Source organism: Alosa pseudoharengus, unplaced genomic scaffold (assembly GCF_046254945.1).
Source record: "Alosa pseudoharengus isolate Yale_2024_CS ecotype anadromous, Long Island Sound unplaced genomic scaffold, YU_APseudo_1.1 YU_APseudo_1.1_scf_3, whole genome shotgun sequence".
NCBI classification, from domain to species: Eukaryota; Metazoa; Chordata; class Actinopteri; order Clupeiformes; family Clupeidae; genus Alosa; species Alosa pseudoharengus.
In genome coordinates, this window is record NW_027468718.1 from 14894357 (window position 1) to 14919598 (window position 25242).

General features: G+C 42.3%; 1 protein-coding gene across 4 annotated transcripts; it reads left to right on the plus strand.

The window, feature by feature from the left end:
- Positions 1–413: 413 nt before the first annotated feature.
- Positions 414–21317, plus strand: wdr75 (WD repeat domain 75). Of its 4 annotated transcripts, none has more exons than XM_076263280.1 (21): positions 414–503; positions 1050–1179; positions 3612–3677; positions 3790–3883; positions 4184–4311; positions 5792–5862; positions 6346–6462; positions 7458–7546; positions 7879–8034; positions 8213–8272; positions 8580–8695; positions 9220–9395; positions 9720–9871; positions 11487–11673; positions 13017–13111; positions 13699–13794; positions 16629–16798; positions 16983–17042; positions 17127–17282; positions 17726–17817; positions 18253–21317. In XM_076263280.1, the coding sequence occupies exons 1-21, from the start codon at positions 418–420 to the stop codon at positions 18470–18472; spliced, it is 2517 nt and encodes an 838-aa protein (XP_076119395.1). In that variant the 5' UTR covers positions 414–417; the 3' UTR covers positions 18473–21317. The 4 variants fall into 4 exon arrangements, with proteins under 4 accessions (XP_076119395.1, XP_076119396.1, XP_076119391.1 ...); XM_076263281.1 differs by having other exon boundaries at positions 4187–4311; XM_076263276.1 differs by having other exon boundaries at positions 16983–17282.
- Positions 21318–25242: the final 3925 nt, after the last annotated feature.

Consider the following 25242-nt stretch of genomic DNA (forward strand, 5'->3'; position numbering starts at 1 on the left):
AAAGCTTCTTTTTTTCATTATTTTTTTACTATTCAAAAATGCTATAAATCTATTATGTGCCTTCACCTTTTGACCTACCCATGTCAAAACACATCTGTTGCACTCAGCTAACAATGCTTCTTTTTTCCAGAAACTCACTCTTTGATTTTATATTAATTTTTTACTTTAAAAAAATTCTATAAATCTATTATGCGAATTGACCTTTTGACCTACCCATGTCAAAACACATCTGATGCACTCAGCTAACTGCCCTACATAGTACACAAAGCTTTTTTTTTTTCAAAAACGCACTCTCCCGTAAACGGGCTCTGGAAGTACCTCATATAATTTCTAGAGGGCGATAAAGAGCTGTCAAGCAAGCACATGAGCACATGTGCCGCGGGGTCAGAGTGCATAGTTCATGACAACGACGGAAATATGGTGGAAGGCAGCGAAATCCGCGTGGTTCGCTGTGGTGGAAGCAAAATAAACACAAGATCACCGATAATCACTATCGATTCAAGGTAGCGTCTGCGTCCATGTACATCTCTATTTTTAATGTTTCGGAAACTGTTTCTTTCATCTGTAGGTGGAAAAGCAACGTTGTTTACTATTTCAGTTAGCCGCTAACGTTAGCCATATGTCCAGCAATAACTTGAGAGATACCTGCTGGCTCTTACTGTACTGCGACCTTGTTCATTACAGATATTGTTTTATTATTAATGTTCTGATTAATATCTTATTATTATAGCATATAAAGGTGCAGGGGTTTAACGTGCTTTGACTGGGTAGAGCCTGTTGGCTTGTAGTCAGCGTTCATGCATTCTGTTAGCAGCTGCTTATTGCGTCTCACATCGGTCTGTTTTGATATCCGCAGTCATCATTGAGTGTATATAAGATGATAGAGTTCAGCAAACAGTGACATGTTGCCGTAACGTTACTTATAAAATGGTTTCGTTAACTCAGGATCTTTAGTCATGCTGACTGAATAACCTATTGCTGTGTTTAACACAGTCGTGTACAGCAGTATCTTTCCAGAGTACTTGAATTAATATGAGGTTGTGTTGCAGGTTTCTACTATGTGTGTCGGGGGACCTAGTGAAAGTGTACAGCACCAAAACAGAAGAACTGGTGCGCGTTTTAGAGGGTCACACAAACCAAGTGACAGGGATCGCCCTCAATCCAGCCAACCATCTTCAGGTGTGTGTGTGTGTGTGTGTGTGTGTGTGTGTGTGTGTGCGCGCGTGTGCGCTAATGCGGATGAATTACTGAATGGGCCTACTGGGCCCAAAGGCTCAGGGGGCCCTGAACATAGACAGTAAAAGAAAGCCCAATCTGATCTGATATCTGAATTGAGCCACTTAGTCAAATAACATAAGTTATGTTCTGTTATATATGTCTTAATCATATACCATTGATTATGTTGTTGAGTTATTCACCCCTGATATCTGAATGGAGCCCCTCAGTCAAATAGCACAGGTCACACTATGTATATGTTCTCTCAAAGGTGTTTTCCACCAACAGAAAACTGGCTCCATTCAGGATCACACTTGATATGTTGAACTGTCTGGTGCATTTCAATTAAAAATAAATCAAAGAATTGTTGTTTCTGAACCGAAGTGGGCATGTCATTCTACAGTTCAGTTAACAGGGTTCCCACGGGTCATGGAATTTCGGGAATATCATGGAATATTAGAAAGTCTATTCCAGACATAGAAAGTCGGGGAATTTGATCATTCTTGGGGCAAAGTCATGGAATATCAGGGAATTTTTGTTGTAGCAGTAAATTTAAAATTTACCTGCCAAAATATATTAACACAGATATATTTCCCCCACGGAATTGGTGTTTATCTGGTTATTAGCTTTACTGCTTGTTTTGAGTAGTAGTGTTTAGCCCAACTTTGTTTATTCAGTACCCATTTATTCATCTCCCACTCTAAAAAAGTAAAAGATTCTTGAACGCTCTGCAGCTGCTCTGAAGTCTTTGGTCGGTATATTGTACCATTCATTATATAGTAGGTCATGGAATTTCATTTTTTTTTTGTCAGGGAAAAGTCACGGAATTTGACATTTGGGTCATTCCACGCCAACTCAGCCACCCATGTACATGAAACCTCTCAGATTTTGCTGAAAAGCAGTGAATATATGCCTTATGTTACCAAACAAAGGAATCTGAAGTTTCAGGTCTATCTCAAACGGTTTGCCTGTGGCGTCCTCCATTTGAATTTCGGATGCCACGGCCCTAATTGACACATTGGAATTTCACATTTCATCTTTTGCCATTTTTGGAAGCCCATAACGTCTGTTCTAATAGTGGTAGAGGGCTGGAAACTGGTGTGATAGTTCATTGTAGCCTGTACTACACAATTCTGGAGAATCAATATTCCTTACTGTTTGGGTGAGAGGTGGGTCACCAAAGTCCTAAAAAATGTTGACGGCATGTGTGATTTTTCGGTGGCCGTAGCACCACAATTAATGATCATATTTATTCTAAACAGGATTATTTGTTATATGTGGGAACCTTGCTCTTGCCAAAATTAATTTGAAGGGTATGGTACCACTGGTGGGGGTTTCATGGGGGTCCAAAAACCCTCTCTGGTAGAGGTGACTCTTTTGGAACCCCATATTTGGACCCCAAAATGACCATGTGGGCACTTGATGATCCTAATGGGATTTATACCAGATAAAGGCACATATTTGTTCTTTCTTTTAATGAAATAAATTTTTTTACTATGAAGCTCCATAATATGAATTTTATATTCTTCATAATGCACCATTTTGGACATTGTTTCCAGAAGTCTGGAATGTAGATCAGGGAGAATTTAGTGATGATAAAGCATGAAAATAGTGGAAATAACTATGGAAGTGGAAGTATTATCCTCAGTGATGGCAAACAATTAAATACTGAGACTGTCACGGATTAACCCCTTATCCCCCACGAAAGAGACCCGCCATCAAACTTTTAAAGAACTAAATAACAAGAATGTTACAATCAACATGTTATAATCCTGTTTAGAATACATATGATCATTAATTGTGGTGCTACGGCCACCCAAAAAGTAAAAAATCACACATGCCGTCAACATTTTTTGGGACTTTGGTGACCCACCTCTTACCCAAACAGTAAGGAATGTTGATTCTGCCTCCAGGATTGTGTAGTACAGGCTACAATAAACTACCACACCAGTTTCCAGCCTTCTACCACTACTAGAACATACGTTATGGGCTTCCAAAAATGGCAAAGGATGAAATGTGAAATTCCAATGTGTCAATTAGGGCCGTGGCACCCGAAATTGAAATGGACGCCACGGGCAAACCGTTTGAGATATTGACCTGAAACTTTAGATTCCCTCATTTGGTAACATAAGGCATATTTTCACCGCTTTTCAGCAAAATCTGAGAGGTACCATGTACATGATACCCCGATATTGGCTGTTTTCACATGGAATGACCCATTTGGCTTAGAGTGGGAACCCTAAATTAGGCATGCAACACCCTAGATTGATGACTAATCCTTGGTTCTATTAAAAACTGGTGGAAATGAGGGCTGGTTCACAATAGAGTTCTTAAGAGAACCGGATCGAGAACCATTTCTGTGGTTGAAATTCATTGTTTGCACACTTTTCTTGCAGGTCTATTCCTGTTCAGTAGATGGCACCATAATGCTGTGGGACTTCATGGATGGGATTCTGATTAAGGTTTGGGTTGTTATGAGGTTATTCAAATACGAAAATGTCAATGGTGTGAACCACTTTAACTTTTATGCCTGTTTTTCTGTGTCGGTTTTGTCTGTATTCTTATGTTTTCCAGACATTTGTCGTCAGTTACCCAATATGTGCCCTGTATGTCTCCTCGAAACACCAAGGGATCATTTTCTCAGTCATCCCCATGGCCTCTGGGAAAGGTATGTGTGCATGAGGGTGTGAAAATATTAACATACTGCATGTATGCACTAGGACTGCAACTAACTATTATTTTCATTGTCGATTAATCTGTGGATTACATTCTTGACTAATCAATTAGTTGTTTGATTGATAAACTAAATGATAAACATAAAATGGTGAAAATAACTTTGATCAGTGTTATCCACTGATTTTTTTTTGTGTCATCTTTACATACACACACACACACACACACACACACACACACACAGAGTCTGTCCTACTCTGACCCTTACCCTGGTGTATGTCTCTCTCTCTTCCAGCAGAGTCTTTCCAGCTGGTGGCGGTGCATCTGCCACGGGCTGTGGAGGCGGAGGTGGACGCCCCCGAGCTCAGTGCGGTCATCACAGACGTCAGTGCCAACCCCAGCGCCACTGCCTTTGGCAGAGAGGTATGCGTCAGACAGCGAGAGAGGACTGCCATCGAAACATACAGTTCATACTGGACTGTTCATCATAATAATAATTAGGGCTGTCAGCGTTAATACGTTAATCGCGATGCGATTAAGGACCAAGCATAACACGTTATTTTTTTTTTAATCACATTAAGCGCGTTAATGCACCGTTTCTTGTCCTCAAACTACCACAGACACTTCCTAGTAGGCTTTTGCCTGCCTTCCTCCTGTAGTCATAAAGATAATAAACACCAACGCAATTCGCAGGTCGGCTGGATGGGCATTTTACTTAAAAAATAAAAAAAACCTTCCTTTCGGCTCAGTCGACATGGAATTAAATATCACCGAAACACCTCAAGTTTAAGCTATAATCTACGACATGGGTTGGCAACAGGCGGCCAAATATTGCGCTTCAATATTGCGCTTTTGTGCCTCTGTTTGGAGCAGATAGGCAACATTGAAGGTGCAGCGTAGTACAGCGTTCGTAGTGCGGTATGATAGGCAAGGATCACATCAGCCAGCGGCAAACGTAACGCAACGCTCAGACCATAAAGGCCCATTCACACTAAGAACGATAACGATAACTTTCTTTGACTTCATTTGATTCCCAATTAAGATACACTGCTAGTAATTGCTTTACATTGTTAATATGGACTTCTGGAGCACCAGCACAAAATTTAGGTGCACCCAAATTTTTCATCGCACCACCTTTAACGCCATAATTTCAAGGTCACCTTTTTTATTGCTCTCCATATACATTCTGTGTCTGAGCTGTTGGAATGACAGTATTGATTTAATTTGAGGCCCCCACCACCTTGACACCATCAGTAATATTGAATACTGTGTGATTATTCACATCAGTGTCGATCCTAGTCCTACTATCAACAGCACCGCTGCTGGAAAAATTTCTAGGGGAAACACTGAATTAGCTTTTATTCTCACGGTTTTTGGCTATGAAAATAGTTGCGCCTCGTCCAAGGATATATATGGATGCAATTCATTATGTTTTCTATTAGGGGTGTAAAGATTAACCGATACGTATCGGTATCCGTTTTTTAACGTGTAAGATACGGCTACATCGATATGTGAAGCCCCGTATCGGAATAAAACTGAACAAAACAGTGCAATTAAAAACTCTCCTAAACGCGCATCTCATCGGTTATTGGTTCAAACACTTAATTTTGCCTTTGAGTGGGTTGCCAACCCTTGTTGGTAGCAATTGTTTTTGTGTACAGATCTCGGAGCCTAGGCTGCCTACAGAGACACGTTTTTTTGACGGCCTGCATATGGGGCAGACAGCTAGCGGATCGTTAGGAAAGATTAGATGAATGTGGTAATTTATGTTTGGGCCTTTTTTGGGCCTTTTTTGGGCCTGAAATCGCAGATACAACCTTTAATGCATTATGCGTGCATCAGTGTTATCGGTTTGAAATGTGTGCAGAACACAGTGTTTGCTGACAGAATGCTCTCGTTTCAGGGGGAATACCTGGCCTCAGCAAAGGGGCTGCAGCTCAGTGTATATTTTTTCCGAAAGCAGAAGACATACAGGTTGGTTTTTGCACACACACGCACAGGCACATACACACCAAGACAGACACACACACCACTTAGTTTTCCAAGTATCCACATCTCCTTTTTCCACCATTCTTTGCCAATGTTTCAACAAAATGACCGAGATTAGACAATAGTTGTCTGATTTTGTTCATTTTGTTGCAGTATGCAAATGCAATGATCATGTAAATCCCCATTTATATTACTGCAGACTATTTAAAAAGCGATTTGCCTTCAGACTTGAACCCAATAGCCTACATGCGTTGTCCTCAATAATAGAGGAGTTGTTTCCTGATGTACTTGACATGTCCGAGCATGCCCAAAAAACTCGGTGTGGTTGTGACCTGCATTGCCTTTAAATAGATGGTTGTCCAGCTTCCAAGTACTTATCAGGAGCATCTTTGTTTTTCAGCTGTGGGACTTGCTGGCTCATTGTTGAGACTAAAAACTGTGTTAATGTCTCAACCTCTCCCTATGCAGGTTCCTACTGACAGCCTCGGACAAGAAGGGGGCCAAGAATGGCTTCTCCTGTGTGGCCTGCCATCCCAAGGAGGACTGCATCGCCACAGGGCACGAGGACGGCAAGATACGACTGTGGTGAGTGGTTTTAGGAACTGAGGCCTTCTCACCTTATCATTAGACCTTTGTTATTACACTTCAGTCATTTACTCAGTAATACTAATAAAATGCATATCTGTGAGATTTGGTGCCCATTTCAATCTCTCTAGATGTATTGTTTAGTGCAGTCTGTATATTTTCAACAATGATATTTTGCTTCGGTTAAACAACAGTATTTTAACGGGTAAATTAAAATAGTTATTGAACTTGAGTGGTATTTTGGATGTATAAGGCCTATTTCCCAAACCATGCTCTTCTGCATACTCTGAACATCTTATGACTGGTAATCGGAACAAAAAACACAACAAGCTGATCCACGTGTTAGCTCTGCTCAATTTTGTCGTGTTTTGTGGTGGTGTTGAGATTGCAGAACTGGCCTCCATGGCTTTCAGTGTCAGGTCATGTGATGGTATCATGTTTCAACACACTTTAGGTCAATATCACACCGGAATTCTCCTTTAACCGAGTGTGAACGTATGTCTCATAGCTCATCTCGGCTTGTCCCCTGCACTCCGAAATCTGGCACTAGTTAGCCGATGCTACCAGCAGGTTTTCAAAGGGGGTGCCTCAGGCGTCGGCCAAAAATAATTCCGTGGAAATGCATGGATTCCAGTTGCTGAAATGTCAGGGCCCTCGGAAGTCTACCAATGAAGTTTGGAGCTACTTTGAGCCTCGTAAATCGTGTAAAACAGTGATTTATTTGCATGGCTAGGCCGATGCCCGAGGCCCCCCCTTTGAAAACCTGTTGGTAGCATCGGCTAACTAGCGCCAGATTTCAGAGTGCAGGGGACAAGCCAAGATGAGCTATGAGACATACTTTCACACTCGGTATCATGTTTCAACACACTTTAGGTCAATATCACACCGGAATTCTCATTTAATAGAGATCTTTACAGACAAAAGAACATTTGCTGCAAAGGAAGTAAACATCTATGATCCCTGTCCTAAAGTTCAAAAATGTTGTATACCCTCAGGAGAAACTTCAGCCACAGGAAGGAGTACACATACACAACGATCCACTGGCATCACAACATTGTTAACACCCTGTGCTTCACCCCAGAGGGTAATCCCATCTCCTTGTGAATATTTAGTAGTAAACCACTCATGCTGCTATTGCATGGTGCATTTCAGGAAAGTTCTCTTCCGATTTTTTTCCCTGCCTGACTTGCACAGGCTTTATACTAACTGAATGAAAACAATAACTGGAGGTTACGTTAATATATAATGAATCATCTCTGTAGTAAATCAATAGTTAATATTAGTTTCCTCTTTTGTAATATTCCTCTGTTTTTCTCCAAAATGTTTGCCTCATTCTATGTTTTGCACCCCCCCACCCCCGGATTGTTCCTTCCTCTCTTCACTTCCTTCCTTCTTTGTGGCCCCTGCGACCTGCAGGCACCAATTTGCTGAGTGGAGGGATTGAGTCTGTGCTGATCCAGTGGCAGTACGGGGACAACAAGAAGGCCATGCTGCCGCGCCTAGGGGGCGCCATCACGCATGTCTCCGCCTCTCCCGACGGCACTCTCTACTGCACCTGCCACTCGGACAACAGTACGCACCAGCACCACACAGACCTCCTGTGTCTGACATATTTATCCTCCATGGGCTTTGATCAATCATGTTCTCTTTTTTAAATTAGCTGTCTATCTTTCTATCTCTTTTTTTTTTTTTTTCCCTCTTCATTCACTCTCTCCCCTGTCCCCCTGCCCCTCTCTGTCTTACCCATCAGAGATAACGCTCATTCAGAGCAGCATCAAGGTGTGTGGCATCATCCAGGGCCTGGTCAAAGGTGAGTGTCATCATGAGCCCACATGATTCAGCTCTCCAGCTCAGCCACTAAGGACAAACAGGAAACGTGGTCACAGAGAGCTCCTCTCTTTCAAAACCTTCTCGCTCTGTTCATTATCAGAAAGCTCCTGTCTCTCAATACCCTCGCTCACTGTACATTATCAGAGCCGATAACCCTTTTTTCAAGATTATTTATCAGTTGAATTAGATATTTATGCAATTATAACCCAACAGTAAATAACAGAAAATGACAAAGCAAATGGGACAGAACTGAAACATAAATTGAATTGAAATGGATTTCCTCTCAGGTGATGCTGTGCGCACGGACCTGCTTATCGATCCCCGCAGTAAGGCCCTGGTTCTCAATGGAAAGCCTGGTCACCTGCAGTTCTACAACCTCAAACGTGACCGGCACCTCTACAATGTAAGCACACGCAGCACTGTAAAACATAATCCTATGAATGTGTCTTGTGAAACGCTACAGGGAGATGATCTCATGGGTGACCTTGTAAACTGTTACGAGTTCACCAAGTTCATGAGCGCTCGTTAAAATATGACCGTTGTTTGGAGTGCATGACTTTTCGAAATGAATTGTAAATAAGGAAGTGTTCACCACAACCCATCAGTGCCTCTTAGCATCTGTTGTGGTGGTTTTTTTTTTTTTATCTCACAAAATATTTGTCTTGTGACTCAAAGTAAAGTATCCCTGTGAAAGCATGCCCCATGCTTCAACATGTTTGTGTGGTCCTTTGTCAACTGGTTTGGTGTGTGTGTGTGTGTGTGTGTGTGTGTGTGTGTGTGTGTGTGTGTGTGTGTGTGTGTGTGTGTGTGTGTGTGTGTGTGTGTGTGTGTGTGTGTGTGTGTGTGTGTGTGTGTGTGTGTGTGTGTGTGTGTGTGTGTGTGTGTGTGTGTGTGTGTGTGTGTGTGTGTGTGTGTGTGTGTGTGTAGCTGGACATTGTGCAGCAGGAGTACATCTACGAGGAGGGACTGGACCAGTACGAGGTGGTGATGGCCGCATTCGACAGCACGGGCTCCTGGTTGGCCACGGTGGAGGAGCGCGGTCTCAAACTAAGCACCCTGGAGTTCAGTCTCAAGCTCTGGGCCTACGATAAGACAACACAGAGGTATGGAGGCCTCACTGACTCAAAATACCCCAACTCTCTCGGCGTCTACTCGTTTAACAGCATGTAAAAGATACTGTTTCCAGGGAAGTGTTACAGGAGCTGCTTATCTCAAAAATATGTTACCCTGTACCCTAGTCCACTCTAACTCCCTTATAGGAGACAAGAAAGAAACATATGGAACACCCCCCCCCCCCCCCCCAGCAAGCTTCATATGCATGATCTACTTCCCCATAAAGATAAGCTGCATGCATGTGCAGTTTCTCACCTCGTGATGTGTGACCATCCCCTTCCCCCTTCTTCCTTGTTCTCTTCTGCCTTCTCCAGCTTTTCCCTGAACACCACTGTGAATGCCGCCCACGATGACCGGATTAGGTCCATGAGCTTCTGCCCCAGTAGCGAGACCACCATGCTGGTGACCACCTCCAAGGACGGACACTTCAAAGCCTGGTTGCTCGGGGCTGACGTGGACACGGAGAGTAAGTCCAGCTTGCCGCCATCCCCCCACAGCCCACAAATCCCCCTGCACTGCCAGGAGCCCATAGTTATATAAGGCTGTGTCTGGTCTGCAGTGGCTTGTTTTCGTCCCTACTGCAACGTCCACTTTTGTAGCACCTTTAGAAATGTAGTCAAGAGTCAAGTCATTGAGTCAGGAACTCCAACAAAAATATATCTCAAGCACTAGTTCCTGAAGGGTGAAATGAATTGCTGTATGAGAGACCACACTAGTCTTCGTTGCATAGAGTACAAACCTTTAATTTCATATCTCATTACAGTTTTTTCTGATTGCTTAAGCACATTTTTTGTAACTATGGCCTTTTTTTGCAAAACTCTACACACAAATAGGAAAACCTTTCACCCAATCAGCAAAACATTGTAGTTCTCTTGCAAAAGCTAACACACCTTGCTTAACTCTTCACACTTTTGTAAAAATGGTGTTTTCGTATCAAACAGTAAACACAAGCCATCACAATAGTAAGCACACGATGTGCCAACTACACACTGATGGTATGAATAAAAAACACATCTGGCTTTTGCTTTCTCTGTGCACAAGGTAGACTATATCAGTTTGAGGTCATACTTTTGTCATAGTTCTGTAAACATACAGGGATCCAAACTTCAAGTATTACTGTAGTGTTTATTTACACACATCAAAACAAACACAAGTGTGTTTTTCCAAGTCAAAACACAAAATAGCAATTTCACTGAGACAAAACAAATCATTCTACATCGGGTCGTCTCAAAAGTTCGTCTACGTCACATGCAATGTCCTAGTCCAAGGCACTGGGGAAAATATATTCTGGAATGCCGTATCCAGGCCTGACATGACAATATCCCCACTTTTTTTTTTGCCCGTAAAAGGGCTATTTCTTTCTCTTCTTACCCTTCCTCTTCCCCCTCCTCGTCCTCTTGCTCCTCCTTGTCCTCTCTCTCTCACTTCTTCACCTCCTTGTCCTTGTTATCCTCTCTCTCTCACTTCTTCCCCTCCGCGTCTTCTTCCTCTTCTTCCTCCTACTTCTTCACCTCCACGTCCTATTCTTTGGCCTCCTTTAAGTCCTACTCTTCTCACTCTTCCTGCTCCCTCCATTGAACCCATTGTATATTACTTGTGGCTTATTTATAGTGCTTAGGCTGATTGCAAAGTGAAGTAATTATCTAAAACAGTTTTCACATGAGAAAGTGTGCCAGAGACTAGAGTTGGCAAAATAGTAAAAATAATAGCCATACATGTGTATAGATTTGCTAGGAGTGTGTTGATCATTTGGAAGTTGAGTGTAAAGCATGAGTTGTGTTTACAGTTCCGCAAAAAGAGAGCTGTGCAGTGAATTGTGCCTACAGTTGTGCAAAGTGTGTGTTACAAAATTGCAAACTGAGTGTAAAGCAGTGTTTGTGCTTTTAGTTTTGCGAACTTAGTGAGTGGTTTTGCTAAGTATTAATAGTTTTAGAAATTGTGCTATAAGAATAACAGTTGTGTTGAAGCATTCAGAAAAAAACTGTAATATAAGATGGGGAATGGGAGATGTCTTGCTATTAGTTTTTCACATTTCTTTCCTGACTCCCTTTTCTGGAATGTTCTACTTCCTTCTACCGCAGAAGATAGCGACTCCGCATCCTGGTCATGTGACTTTGTGGGCAGCTACCACGGCCTGCTGCCCTCGCGCTGCAGCTTCTCAGCCGACGGCTCCCTGCTGGCCGTAAACTTCCGTGAAGTCATCACGCTGTGGAACCCTGAGACCTGGGAGCTTCTGTCCACCCTCTGCCTCCCCCCAGGGGACATCAGGTAAGATGGAGAAGAAGGGAAGAGCACCTGGCAGTGAAGTGGAAGCTAATTGTGCTATGCTAATCATGCTGCCGTGGCCTACTGGTTAGCGCTTCGGACCTGTAACCGGAGGGTTGCCGGTTCGAACCCCGACCAGTAGGCACGGCTGAAGTGCCCTTGAGCAAGGCACCTAACCCCTCACTGCTCCCCGAGCGCCGCTGTTGATGCAGGCAGCTCACTGCGCCGGGATTAATGTGTGTGCTGTGTGTGTTTCACTAATTCACGGATTGGGATAAATGCAGAGACCAAATTTCCCTCACGGGATCAAAAGAGTATATATACTTACTATATACTGTACTTACTTATACTGTTCTATGCTAACAGCCTCTTGTGAGTGTGAAGGCTAATGAGAGACAATTCCTTGTGTGTGTGTGTGTGTGTGTGTGTGTGTGTGTGTGTGTGTGTGTGTGTGTGTGTGGATCAGAACAGATTGGCACATGGTGATTATGGGTCAATGGGTCTCTGCTGGCCTAATAACAACAATTTCATTCTTTTGGTTTTTCAACACTTTTAAGTCACACACTGAACGCCATAAGTTGACACAAAGTCATGCCTACACTAAATCTATAATAAGAAGTAATATTATAATAACAACAAACTATATTTTTACAAAACTGCATTAGCCCTCAAAAAGGGTAACAATATTTCATGAGCATACACAAGATATGACTTAAAAAAAAATCAGGGAAGTTTCCACTATGTTTGAACAATGGCCACCTCTCAAACTGGATTAAGTCTCTTACTGTATAAAGGCTCCAATCCATCTCTCACAGCAGAGTAGCATGGCATGGCACCAGCTTGTGTCTCCATAACCCAACTTGACCCCTCCGTTAGCAACGCCAGCAGAAAGTGGCCATTCATATACCGCTGTGCAAAGATACTGTTTATACTATATATTATACTATATATTATACTATATATTATTCCTATTTATGTAACCAACACACATTTAATCTTATATCCATAGTAGCCATAGTACAAATCTTCCATACTAGAAAAAATGCTCTTATTTAATTCTTTTTTTATGAAACTGTGACATTTTGAAAGGCACCTCTGCTTACTTCCTGGATATCTACAGATTACTCTCCACTCCTGGGAATAATTCCCCTTTTGTTTACTCGGACTGGCATGTGTGTTAATACTGGCTCTTACGGATATTAATAGCAGTTTGGCAGTGGGACAGAGCTGCTAATGTTGATCTGCTTCAGCGTATAAGTGAGGAGTATGAGGACAAGGAGCGCTTGCTGATGGCCAGTCTTGTCCTCATCATCATCAACATCATCATCATCTTCCTCTCCCTGCAGGGAGCTGTGCTTCGGGAACCAGAGCTGCTCAAAGTACCTGCTCAGCACCACCACCAAGAACATGCTCTGCTGCTGGAACCTTCTCACCTGCTCATGTAAGTGGCCTTCAACACACCTGTGGGAGTGCGAGTGTGTGTGCGTGTGTGTGTTGTGTGCGCACTTGTGTATTGTATGTGGCTGTGCACACGTTCATTCTTGCCTCTGTGTGTTGATGCCTTGGTGTGTTCATGCATGCCTGTAAGGCTGTGTGTTGATGCCTTGGTGTGTTCATGCATGCCTGTAAGGCTGTGTGTTGACGCCTTGGTGTGTTCATGCATGCCTGTAAGGCTGTTTGTGCTCATGTGCGTATATATATATATATATATATGTGTGGGTGCGCATGCATGTGTCTGCATGTTTGTGTGTGCTTTATGTCTGACTGTCTGTATTAAGTCTGTCAGCGTAGGCCCCCATTCCAGCATGCAGACTGAAGTAGTTTAGTAAAGGAGGCACTCTTTGTGCTATCTGCTAGCCTAGTGGTGGCAGACATCATCTGTGATTCATTTAGTAGGATTGGGTTCTATGAAAGTGCTAATTGTGTGTGTGTGTGTGTGTGTGTGTGTGTGTGTGTTTGTGTGTGAAAGAGCGATTGGTTGTGGGATTGAAGTCATGACTTGGATCTTTGTGTTCCTTGTATTCTCAGTGGAGTGGAGCACGTCGATGGATGTGGTGTTGCTCAAGCCTGACCCGCTTTCTGAAAATGTGGTCGCCTTCTCCAAACAAGATGGTCACACTGACTGTGAGTTCCGATTAACTGACTGTGGCCAACGAACTTTCATGCCATTACATCCCTCTAGCACTTTAAAGGTGCTCTAAGCCAGCGGGACATTCCTAACCGGGCCGTAGCCTACGACATGAGTTAAAAAAAAAATGCATGCAAACTAAACTCAATTTAATTCGCAATAATGTCACGTTTTTACATGACATAGGCCTATATGCAGTTGTTTGATTGCAAGCATGTTTGCATTTTGCAAGGTCTATTTTCTTACGTCTGTCGGTCCCGCCTTCAACACTTTACATATTGCCTTCAGCGCTGCGCAGCCTCAGGTCAGCTCACTTCACTTGATCAGTTCTTGGCGAACGGTAGTGTCACACGAAGTTAGCTAAACTGCTAGAATGAGCAACAAAAAACAAGCATCTTTAGCAGGACACTGGCCAGAGTGTTTGAGTTGCGAAAGCCGCTGCAGAGATTTCTTACAGAAAAAAAGTCACCGTTAGCTGCACATTTTAGTGATGAGGACTGGGTGTCAAAACTCCCTTACCTGTGTGACATATTCGGGTTGCTTAATGACCTCAACCTGTCACTCCAGGGGAGAATGACGACGGTCTTTAAACTGGCAGATAAAGTCACTGCATTTAAAGCCAAGCTTTATTTGTGGGGACGACGAGTGGACCGGGGTCTATTTGATATGTTCCAAACAGTAGTGGGGGGTTTTGGGAGAGACTGAGGCAGGGCCCTTTCTCTCGCAGCTGGTGCGCAATCACCTTGTTGCGCTTTCAAATGAGTTTGTGCGTTACTTCCCATCCTCCAAAGATCCACGGCAAACCAATGAGTGGGTCCGCAACCCATTTGTCAATATCCCGAATAGTCCTAACTTGTCAGCGCAGGAGGAAGAGCAATTGATCGAATGACGGTGGTCTTAAGAGTGTGTATGATGAAACCTCTCTGGCGGTTTTTTGGATCAAAACCAAAGCAGAATATCCCGAGACAGCCGTAAAAGCGCTGAAAACGTTGCTACCATTTCCCACCACGTAGGCCTATCGATGCGAGGCCAGGTTTTCGGCAATGACTGCGCAATTTGCTCTTAGTTGCAATCGACTGGACATTTCAAACACACTGAGCGTGACACTATCTTCCATCGCCCCCAGATGGAACCTTCTTGTTGCAAGGAAACAAGCACAGGGCTCCCACTGATTATATTCGTAATGCACGTTTAGTTCCCATGTTTTGTTCCCATATTTTGTTAAACATGTTCACACTTGATAGATGTAGCTTCAAGTTGTTCAATATTCATAGTTCATATTGTTAAATTTTCACTTCTTCAAGTTCACGTTTTTCACATGTTTAAGAGTTCGTTACCTTCACTGTTCATACATAACTGGAGCTAGTTCTTTTCAAGTAATGCATGCACAACACATATGGAACATTGAACCCAGATGAGTCTATGATTTCCAAAAAGAATGGCAAATTTTGATTGGTCTAACCGCAGGACCTTTTTCCATGTAACCTCAGTCCATTTTAAACAAGCTTAGGCCCAGATAAGACAGTGTATCATGTCTCAATACAATTATGGCTATTACAATTATGGTTGCAGTTTAGGTTGAATTTAGTATCAAACTGTGCACATAGGCACATGTAATGATGCCACATGTAATGATACAATGACAGGTCTGGAAACGGGTCTTGTTTTGATACAGTGCCATCTGACGTCGAAAAGACCATGGCCATCCAATTTGTTTTTCAGCTCTCCCTTGTTTGCAAATATTTCTCTGGGTTCTCTGAATGCTGTCCTTTGATTTACCGATATCTAGGCGATATTTGTAACATTTATTTTGTATTTGGCCCGTTATGAAATCATGTGGAACAATTTAAACACATTGTAAACCTTAAAGCCCAAATTTGGAGACATCCATGCATGTCGAAATTTACTGCAAATTCAAAACTGGATTACTCTGGAACGGCTAACTGTACAGGAGACTGCTTTACACATTTGTGTTCGGTAAGGTCTGCTGTTTATTCTGATATATGGTTTGTCATGTGTTAAACGAAGGGTTTGTAAAGTATTCCACCAAGATGAATGGGTAGGGAGATGGACGCAAAACCTTCAGTAGAATTTATGATTAAATTGAATTATATTATTTACTTTTCTCGCGAACCGTTCAGCACAGCAATTAGCGGCTAACATTGTTTAAAAGCTGAGAAAAAGCTCTTTCATGTGATAGTTGTGATGTCTGTGTGATGAGTAGGCTACTTCGCGAGTAGTTCAACTGAGAAGAATGGGTGAATTTGGACACACTTTCTTTCTTGCGCTGTCACTTTCTCCACTGCGTAAAAGACTAAATTAATAGGACGCAAAGCAGAATATTGAAAGAAGGGGGCACCAAGGCCACCATGGCCTGTAAACCTCTGATTTTGAAAGGGGCATCACGGCCAACGCAAGGGGCAGACGGCCATGGCCGTCGTGGCTGCCGTGAAAATTCCTACCCTGGCGGTCTGTGTGCCACGTGGTCTGTGCGCTACTTTGCATGCACGTGGGAATACGGCTGCACAAACATTTGCAGAACAGCAACAGCAGCTGCCATACAGGAAACACCTGCACTTGAAATACCCACACATGCAACATGCATCTCATTAGTATGGTGTCATCCTATGGCTCACCCAGTGCTTGGCATTGAAACTGTGGGTGAAGTGCAGTGAAGCTTCACTGTTTCAGCTGAAGTGAAGCTCCTAGATCAAGTCTCTTGAACTGATGTAAACCATTCACTTGGCCCCAGAAAGAGAAACATGTTTTTTTACTCGATGTGTGTTGCAATCGCTGCTGATTGCTGTGTCTCCTGCCATCTCTCCCACAGTGTTTGTGTTCAAGCCCAGCGAGCCGCGGCCGCTTTTTACCCAGAAGGCCGTGTGCGTGGGGGAAGTCAGCCGCGCCATCTTTGTGCCACGGAGCGAGCTTCTGGACAGCTGTGAGGAGGGCTCCCAGTGGCTCAACCGCTCCCAGCTTTACTTCCTCACAGAGAGCATGGTACACACACACACACACACACACACACATATATATGTGTACATATATATTTTAAAGTTAACCATTTTGTTTATTTAGAAATCCATAGCCTTGCCAACATTGCCATTTTCCCATATAAATGTGTTTACATTGTTAATGGGGGTAGAGGTATTCCGATTTTCCTAACCTCTCCTTTTGACAATAGGACCTGCTGACACTTTGCACCAAAACAGAGGAGGAGAGGATGGCCGCTATTAGTAAACAGGTTTGTGTCCCTTATCAACACCAAGTGAAGAGTCAGATTTTCCTCCCGCGTGTTTATCTCCGACCCTCTTTTTCCGTCTTTCAGCTCGTTGCCGATAAGAGCGTCGCCGTGACGCCCTTCTATCTGTTGCTAGGTAAGCACAGGCGACAGCAGGAGCAGCAAGACAAGCTGGACGACTCCCCCCACGGCAGACAAGCGGAGAGGCCCGCGCTGCCCCAGGGCTCAGTGGCCATCAAAGAGGTTTGTCATTCTCTGTAGCTGACATCAATCGGCAAGGACAGCCAGAATGTGGTGATGTGGTGCTCGGTTCCAGGTGTTGGCAGTCAAAAGTTTTTTTTCCATTGGGCGGTCCAGTTTTCCTGTGCCGTCTATGTGGTTCTGTAATGACCTAGTGCCCCCACTCCTGAGTATAAACATGTAGAGTAAGTGGGAGAGCAGGTTATGGGTGTGATTCACATACTGATGGAAATGGATACCTAGTAAAATAGTTAGGGTCATATCTTGGCGTCCTTTGTCTCAGACTTGGCAATGTGTTAAATTGTGACTTTCAGATTGCTGCTGTAGTGTTTTCTGCTGTGGTATTCCAGTATTCCAGGATTTCGTGGTTTTGTTTGTGAGTTGCTCTGACGTGTGTGTGTGTGTGTGTGTGTGTGTGTGTGTGTTTTGTTTCTCACTCCTCTCAGCTGTTGCACACACCAGCACATGTGTTGCCCTCGGCGTCGTTCCTGTGCTCCATGTTCGTGAGCTCTCTGCTTATATCTACAACAGACAACAAGTAAGAAGAGCTCACGCATTTACCCTTCTGCGGTGGGACTCTAAGGGCCTGTTGCCCCTTCATGGATTAAGACTAAATGAACACTTCAGTGAAAAACTTTATTAACTACAAATGTCTGTTTATCACTATTGTATTATGGCTACTATTAATTAGTAATCACTGATTAACTAATTAACTAAGTAATTTCTAATTAACTACAGCACCAAACGTAAAGTTCACTTGCCAATTTGTTGGTTCTCATAATCATGAGTTTGTTACACAAGACGTGCTGTTCTGTGCTTTATGCATTGTGATAAGTCATATCTTCCCATATCCAAGTTTCTGTCATGTGAAACGGAACATTTTTTTCCAATATTTGCTGAGTCATTGTTGGATTGCACTGCACTCCCTCTACCTTTCCACTCCCCCCTCACTCCTGTCTCACTTCTCTCACAGAAACACAGCGGACCAACCTCCAGATGAGGAAATGGACAGTGAGAAGGAGGAAGAGGACTCTGAGGGGGACGAGGGCACTCGTGACGGCCAGGTTGACCCAAGCAACCTTCAAGGTTCCGTAGTGGACCGCATGCCCAGACTGTCCAAGACCCAGGAGAGGCAATTGCGGAGTGTCAGGAAAACAGACTACAGCTGGCTCAGCAGCCTAGCGGACGCCTAGGCCAGCCCCAAACATGACTCAGCAGACTGAACTCTCTTCACTTTTTTTCAGTTTATTTTTTATTTTATTTTTTTGTTGTTGGTCACATTCATCGGTCTCCCACGTGCTTGGAAACGATTAAGCAGATTTTCTGTTTAAATAATTTAACAGGGTGGTGAAATAAGCCCTTGAATGTGTGGCTTTTGAAAGGCATAATGTAAAATACAAGTGTGCTCTTCAAAGACGGACTGACAAAAAACACCTGTGAATGACGTTAAGCAAACATCCATTTCTTTGGCTGGGGCACCTTCGGCCTCCAGATCAAGCTTACACCATTCATCCCTCTGGACGACTTCTGGAGGGTTTTTTTTTATAAAATAAGTTTTTATATTGGTGAAGTCTTGCATGACTTGAGACCCTGTAAGTGTCTAAGAGCTTATCCTTTCATGAAATTGAACACTGTACACAGCCACGTTTGGTCTGTTTGCTTTGTGTAAAGAAGCCGCACCACCCATTTCTGATCTCAGCATTTTTTCATCTTTGCACACCACACTTGTAGGTTCAAGGTCCCTTTTTTACGATGCTCTAAGTGTATGAAATATCTGTTACTATACCTGTGCCATCGGGTTCATCCGTAAACAGCAATGATCTCGGGTGAAAATTGAAGAGTGGAAACTAGGTAATTCGCACCTTTTTATGTTCCCTCAATGGATGATTAGGTTTGTTTTTGCCTTGTCCTAATATAAACCTAGATAAGAACAGGAATAGGATGTAAACAACCTTTAACAATAACCGCTACCGTTCCCCAATACACATGTTAACCTATCCTTTGGAATGCGGAGATAAACTTGGCCTGCCCTAGAGGTTGACTGCAATCCAACATCGTTATGAGATTAAAGGTATTTCAATGCATAGGGTCATGCCATGTTTTATGACCTCAATTAAGGTTTAATTTTGCGTTTTTGTCAGTTATATACAGTATACACTCCTACAACTCAATTAAAACTCATAGATGCTTTGTAAAATGTATATTAGAACAGAATGTGATAATCTGCAAATTTTGTAAACCTGTATTTAGTTGCAAAAAGAATATAAACATAACAAATTTGACTCTAATTTCATGAAAAATATGCACATATTTTTAATTTGTTGTCAGTGTAACCAAGGTCGTAATTCGTCTGCCACTCACGGCCCTCGAACCCGCCACCTCAACACTCACCGGCATGGGAGTCGAACGCTCTAACCAATGAGCTAAAAGCCCAGGCTTCCAACTCTGCGGTTAGAAGCGTTCTTAAGGTTAGGAGTATGATTCACACACTCAACTAGCATGCTAGCTCGGTTCGCCTCTGTTAAACTAGTAACACCTACAACAAAAAGTAGGGACTGAGCCAACAAATGGTTGGAAAAGCCCTGAAGAAGGTCAGAAGCGACCGGAACGCGTCAGCAGGTCCAAAGTAAAATAAAGGACTTTTATTAATATATCAGAGTGCCTCGGATCTCTTCTCTCCTTTTTGAAATGTTTGGAAAAGTTTTGAAATGTTAAAGAGAACACAAGGAGGTCTCTCAGTTTTTTATCTGTAAAAATCTGTATGGGCAAATAATGCAACAGTATCAGAATAATTTTCCTTAACGTGAATTTGTGAAGTGAATTTGTTAGCATTTCATCATCTACAATACATAATATCATTCAAATATTCAGAGAACCCAGAGAAAGCTTTGTAAACAACGAACAGGGCTGAAAAACAATATGGTGTGACCTTAATCTTCAAGGCCTTCATGGCAATGCATTAAAAACAGAAATGTTTCTGTAAAGAAAATTTTAGTGTGGGCTAAGGACGGCTCACAACAACCATTGTTGGTTTGATGCTCCACTCATGCTGGTTAAAACTAACATGCAAAAAAGAAACCTTATTTAGACATGATCCAGAAATGCTGTCATCTTATCTGGGCCTGAGCTCATTTACGAGTGCATCTGAAAATATTAGAATATCATGGAAAAGTAAATTTTCTCCCTGTAATTAATTTTCAAAAACTGAAGCTTTCATATCATCTAGGCTCAATACACACAAAGTGAAGTATTTCAAGACTTAATTATTCGAATCTTCATGATTACAGATTACAGCTAATGGAAATCAAAAAATCTCAAATCTCAAAATATTAGAATACATATTTTACATTATATTTTACATTATATTACTCATTCTGTCTGGGTAGGGCAATGGAATTGTCTATGATATTCAAGTCTTGAGCTGACCCTGTAGATCAGTGGTCCGCAAACTAAGGCCCGCCACCTCATTTTGGGTGCCCGTGGTATATAACATCTGGCCCGCATGGGAGTACGACATCGTCAAACTATAACCTCCGTAATTTTCCCCATTCATTCTCTATGGCGAGTCTTAACAGTACACGTGTAATACTCTTTTTGTCCACTGGTGCTTGTTTTGGCGCTGTTTCGCGTTTGCCATCGAAAACGGAATGAAATATAGGCCTACCTGCAAACAATGTAAGATACCTATGCTGACTGCATCAGTGCTCAAAGTATTCTACAAGTTTATCAATTAATTGTTAATAACTAACTAACTTCTATTCAAGTCATATTTATGGGATTTTCTGGGATAATTATTTCTATTTTTTACTCGTTCAAATGTTCATACAAATTCACAAAGTTCTCATTAGGTGAGTGAAAGTGGTCATTTCAGATGTTTTTGCCAGCACTTCATAAAACTCTCATAGTTTGAGAACTTCAAATTATTTGTATGATATTGCTTGTTCACAACTTGAGCTGTGTGTATGCAAAGACAGAGTTCAGAGTTCACAATTGGAATAAAATACACTTTTGGGACTCCCTGCTAATACTTTTGGGAATGCTAAAGTCTTTTTATAAGTATTATTTCATTGATATGGCATGATTGCAATAGAAACACAGCTAACAATGGTATTAAATTGCAGAAGCCTATGATTAAATGTAATGGAATATTCAACTAAGGTAGACTGCTGTTGTTCACAGCACTAAGCTATTTATGGTTACTAATATACTCCAAGTCTCTGGCCCTCTCTTTGAGCCAGGCATAGTGAGCTGGCCCTCGGAAGAAAAAGTTTGGGGACCACTGCTGTAGATGGACCAAGGCTAAGTGGAAAACTGTCCTGTGGTCACACCAATCCAAATGTGTTATTATGACCGCCGCGCAGCGAAGCGGCGGTCATATAGGTTTAGTCAGATTTTTTTTTTTTTTTTTTTTTCTTTTTCGCATGTCCAAATTTCTGTCAATGATTCCCGGGACACTGAAAGACCGGGGTAGACGAAACTTGGTGGGCATGTAACCCCATATGGATAGCATGGAACCATCGTTTTTCGTTTTGATCTGTAGCCCCCCCGCTGGACTGCACCCCCCGAAAGGAGGGTAGGGCAGACACAGTTTTCTGTGAATATCTCGAGAACCGTAAGGTTTAGGAGGACCATTTTTTTTTTGTATGTTGATCTCAAGGGGCCATGTCAACCCATTCCATAACCACTCATTTCATGTATAGCGCCACCTAGTTAAACACAAAAAAGTAAAAATGAGGTGTTGTAATCGCAGGTATCTGTGACCTAACATAGTCAAAACTGCACGAAATTGGAAGTGTAGGATCATTATGACACCCTCTGAATGCACGCCAAGTTTCGTGGAATTCCGTTCATGGGGGGCCACACAATAAATTCATTTATGTTACTATACACCAACTGGCCTGTAGGTGGCCGGAGACAGTTTTCTGTGAATATCTCGAGAACCGTAGGGCCTAGGAGGTCCACCTTTTTTTTGTATGTTGATCTCAAGGGGCCATGTCAACCCATCCCATTACCACTTATTTCATGTATAGCGCCACCTAGTTAAAAATTAAAAAGCAAAAAATTAGGTGTTTTCATCACAATATCTCTGGCTGACATGGTCAAAACTGCACGAAATTGAAAGTGTAGGATCATTATGACACCCTCCGAATGCATGCCAAGTTTTGTGTACTTTCGTTCATGGGGGGCCTTACAATAAAACAATTTATGTGTACATTTAGTGACGTACACCAACAAGGATTCCCGGGACACTGAAAGACCGGGGTACACAAAACTTGGTGGGCATGTACCCCCACATGGATAGCATGGAACTGTCATTTTTCGTTTTGATCTGTAGCCCCCCCGCTGGACTGGACCCCCCGAAAGGAGGGTAGGCCAGACACAGTTCTCTGTGAATATCTTGAGAACTGTAGGGCCTAGGATGACCATTTTTTCCGTATATTTGCCTCCAGGGGTCATGTTAGCCCAGTTCATGTGCACACATGTGCACAAACAGATACACACACACACACACACATTCACAGTAATCATGACACATACTCACACAGTAGACATATGTACGCTTCCATGCACAGGCACATACGCAGGCACGCACACACACACACACACACACACACACACACACACACTCACACACACACACACACCCACACACATAACATAAACATAACACAAACAATCAAGAATTTCTCATAATTATGAACAGGCAAGATGGAGGTGGGGTTGTATAAAATGAATTTTACATGTGAAATCTATGAACTAATCATGTTTTGGTACTTGTTGTCAAGCAGATACCAGTGAGAATTGAGTGTGGATAATGCAATTTAGTGAGACAGTTAGAATCATATAGGCCTTTCAGCGTGATTTCTTTTTCTGGAAAAAATGTGCTGGACTGGGCGGCGGTCATATTTTGTACCGCTCTGCGGTACATCTAGTTCTTTTTTAAAATCATGGACTTTTCATCATCAGCGCACAGTTTAAAAGCTATCGTTATTGTATGGAGGTGCATTATATGGCATTAACAGCTTGCACATCTTTAGGGATGTATTTAATGCTGAATAATATAAACAGGTTTTGCCTGTAGTACAGACCTGTCACATTGAGTGAATCATGTAACATAAAACAAAATTAAGAAGACCCGAGACTGTTGAGCAACTGAAATCCTATACTGGGTAAGAATGGGACATTTCATTCACAAAACTCCAGTGAACGGTCTCCTCAACTTTGAAACATTTACAGACTTATTAATAGAAGAGTTAAAGTATCACAGTGGTTAACATGCAACACTTGATATGTTATCTTTGCACTATTTTCAAATTTGAGTTAACAAGACTTGCAAATCATTCCATTCTGTTTTTATTTTACAGTGTCCCAACTTCTTTAGAAATGGGGTTGTGTTTTAGTTTTCATTCAAGCTCATTTATTTACAAGCCTTTTCATTTCCGAAAGAAGTGTGAAACTTTCTTATCAAATAGCCCACGTTTTTATCACGAGTCCTAGTTTTAGTAGACATTGGACTTCTCACACCAAACACCCCCTTCCCACGTGCCCACGCACGGTTCCTCAAAGACAGACTTGTATAACCAGAACACAATGGAGGCCTGGCGGAACAGCCTTTGAAGTAAGCCTAGTTCTCATGCAATGTTTTTTTTTTTTTTTCACACCGACTAGATCTGCCACAAGTCCGGCAGGAGAACCTGTCCGTAAATTAACAACCGCACATAAATCTGAGTTTTTGACTGTCCTTCCACATATACACACCAAGGGGATTTCTTTTTTCTCTTTCTTTTCTTCCTTTTGGTCGTCAAATCAGGTCACTCTTTGTCCAGCACCACCAGGCTGGGCCCTGATCATCCAACTCGGCTTAAAGTCAGTCCATTAAACAGGACCCAGTTGAAAGGGGGACTCTGAGAAAATCACCCACTAACTCTACAGTGGAATGTGACCCTTTCAATGGCAGCTGGGCCGCAGCCAAAACCAGGGCCACTTTCCACACTACTTGGCCTGTCTGGACACAGCCCTCCCTTTTTTCACCCAAACTCACCTCACACACACCGATTCTTTTGTGTTTGCTTTATTTTAACAGTTGTCATCATTGTCATCATCTACATGATCACATGCAATCAGAACAAAGTTCTTTTCGTTTTTGTTTTCTTTGTCTTAAATATATTAAAATGCACATGCAGTAAGATTTTTGGCCACACTTTCTTCCTCTGTATGGGGTGGCAGCTGTGCTTGGCCCCTGGGGTCTCGGAGAGGTGGCGAAAGCACAGCAATGCAAACAATGATTACGAAAACGATTCGATGTACAGACTTTTTTGCTTTGAGTGCAACTTATTCTTTTGTTTGTTACAATGTATTATTCTCCATTCTACCATATTCCAGCAGAGATGAATTGCATGTATGGTTCACGTGTTTTTTATTTCAAACTACTTAATTGCTAAATGAACTGTTACAACTATTGTACTGTACAAAACATTTAAAAGTAGAAAAAGTTTCAAACACTTAAAACAGCAACATGACAGCATGATCTGACAGTGAAAGAAGTACAAAAACATTAACCAACACAACAAAGTAGTATTGATGGATTAACCAACTGTTAGTTTGTCTGGGAAAAAAGTCTATTAAAAACAATAAGTCCTCAAACCACTCCAACATACACACAAAAAAAGAACTCAATTACTCAGTGCCCTGTTCTTGCAAATATGCTTACTCAACATTTGAAGTCAACCAACGGCTAACATCAACACTGACTGTTCTGGGAGCCGTCTGTTGCACCAGATGTGTTTTAAAAAAAAGAAAAAACACAAAGAGTCAACAAACCACCACCGGAGGACCATCCCACCTGATCCCCCCAGCTCTCTCCTACAGGCTCCGGGACAATAGCATCCCTGTTCTATTTATACGGCATAGCCTCTCGCTCTCAATCCAACCTTAATATTATTTCAGTCTGACTTCATATTGC

Coding starts and splice junctions, on each gene's coding strand:
- wdr75 (XM_076263276.1), top strand. CDS start 418: ATGGTGGAAGGCAGCGAAATCCGCGTGGTTCGCTGTGGTGGAAGCAAA. Junction 8,273..8,579: donor CATCCAGGGCCTGGTCAAAG/GTGAGTGTCATC, acceptor ATTTCCTCTCAG/GTGATGCTGTGCGCACGGAC. Junction 17,818..18,252: donor ATATCTACAACAGACAACAA/GTAAGAAGAGCT, acceptor CTTCTCTCACAG/AAACACAGCGGACCAACCTC.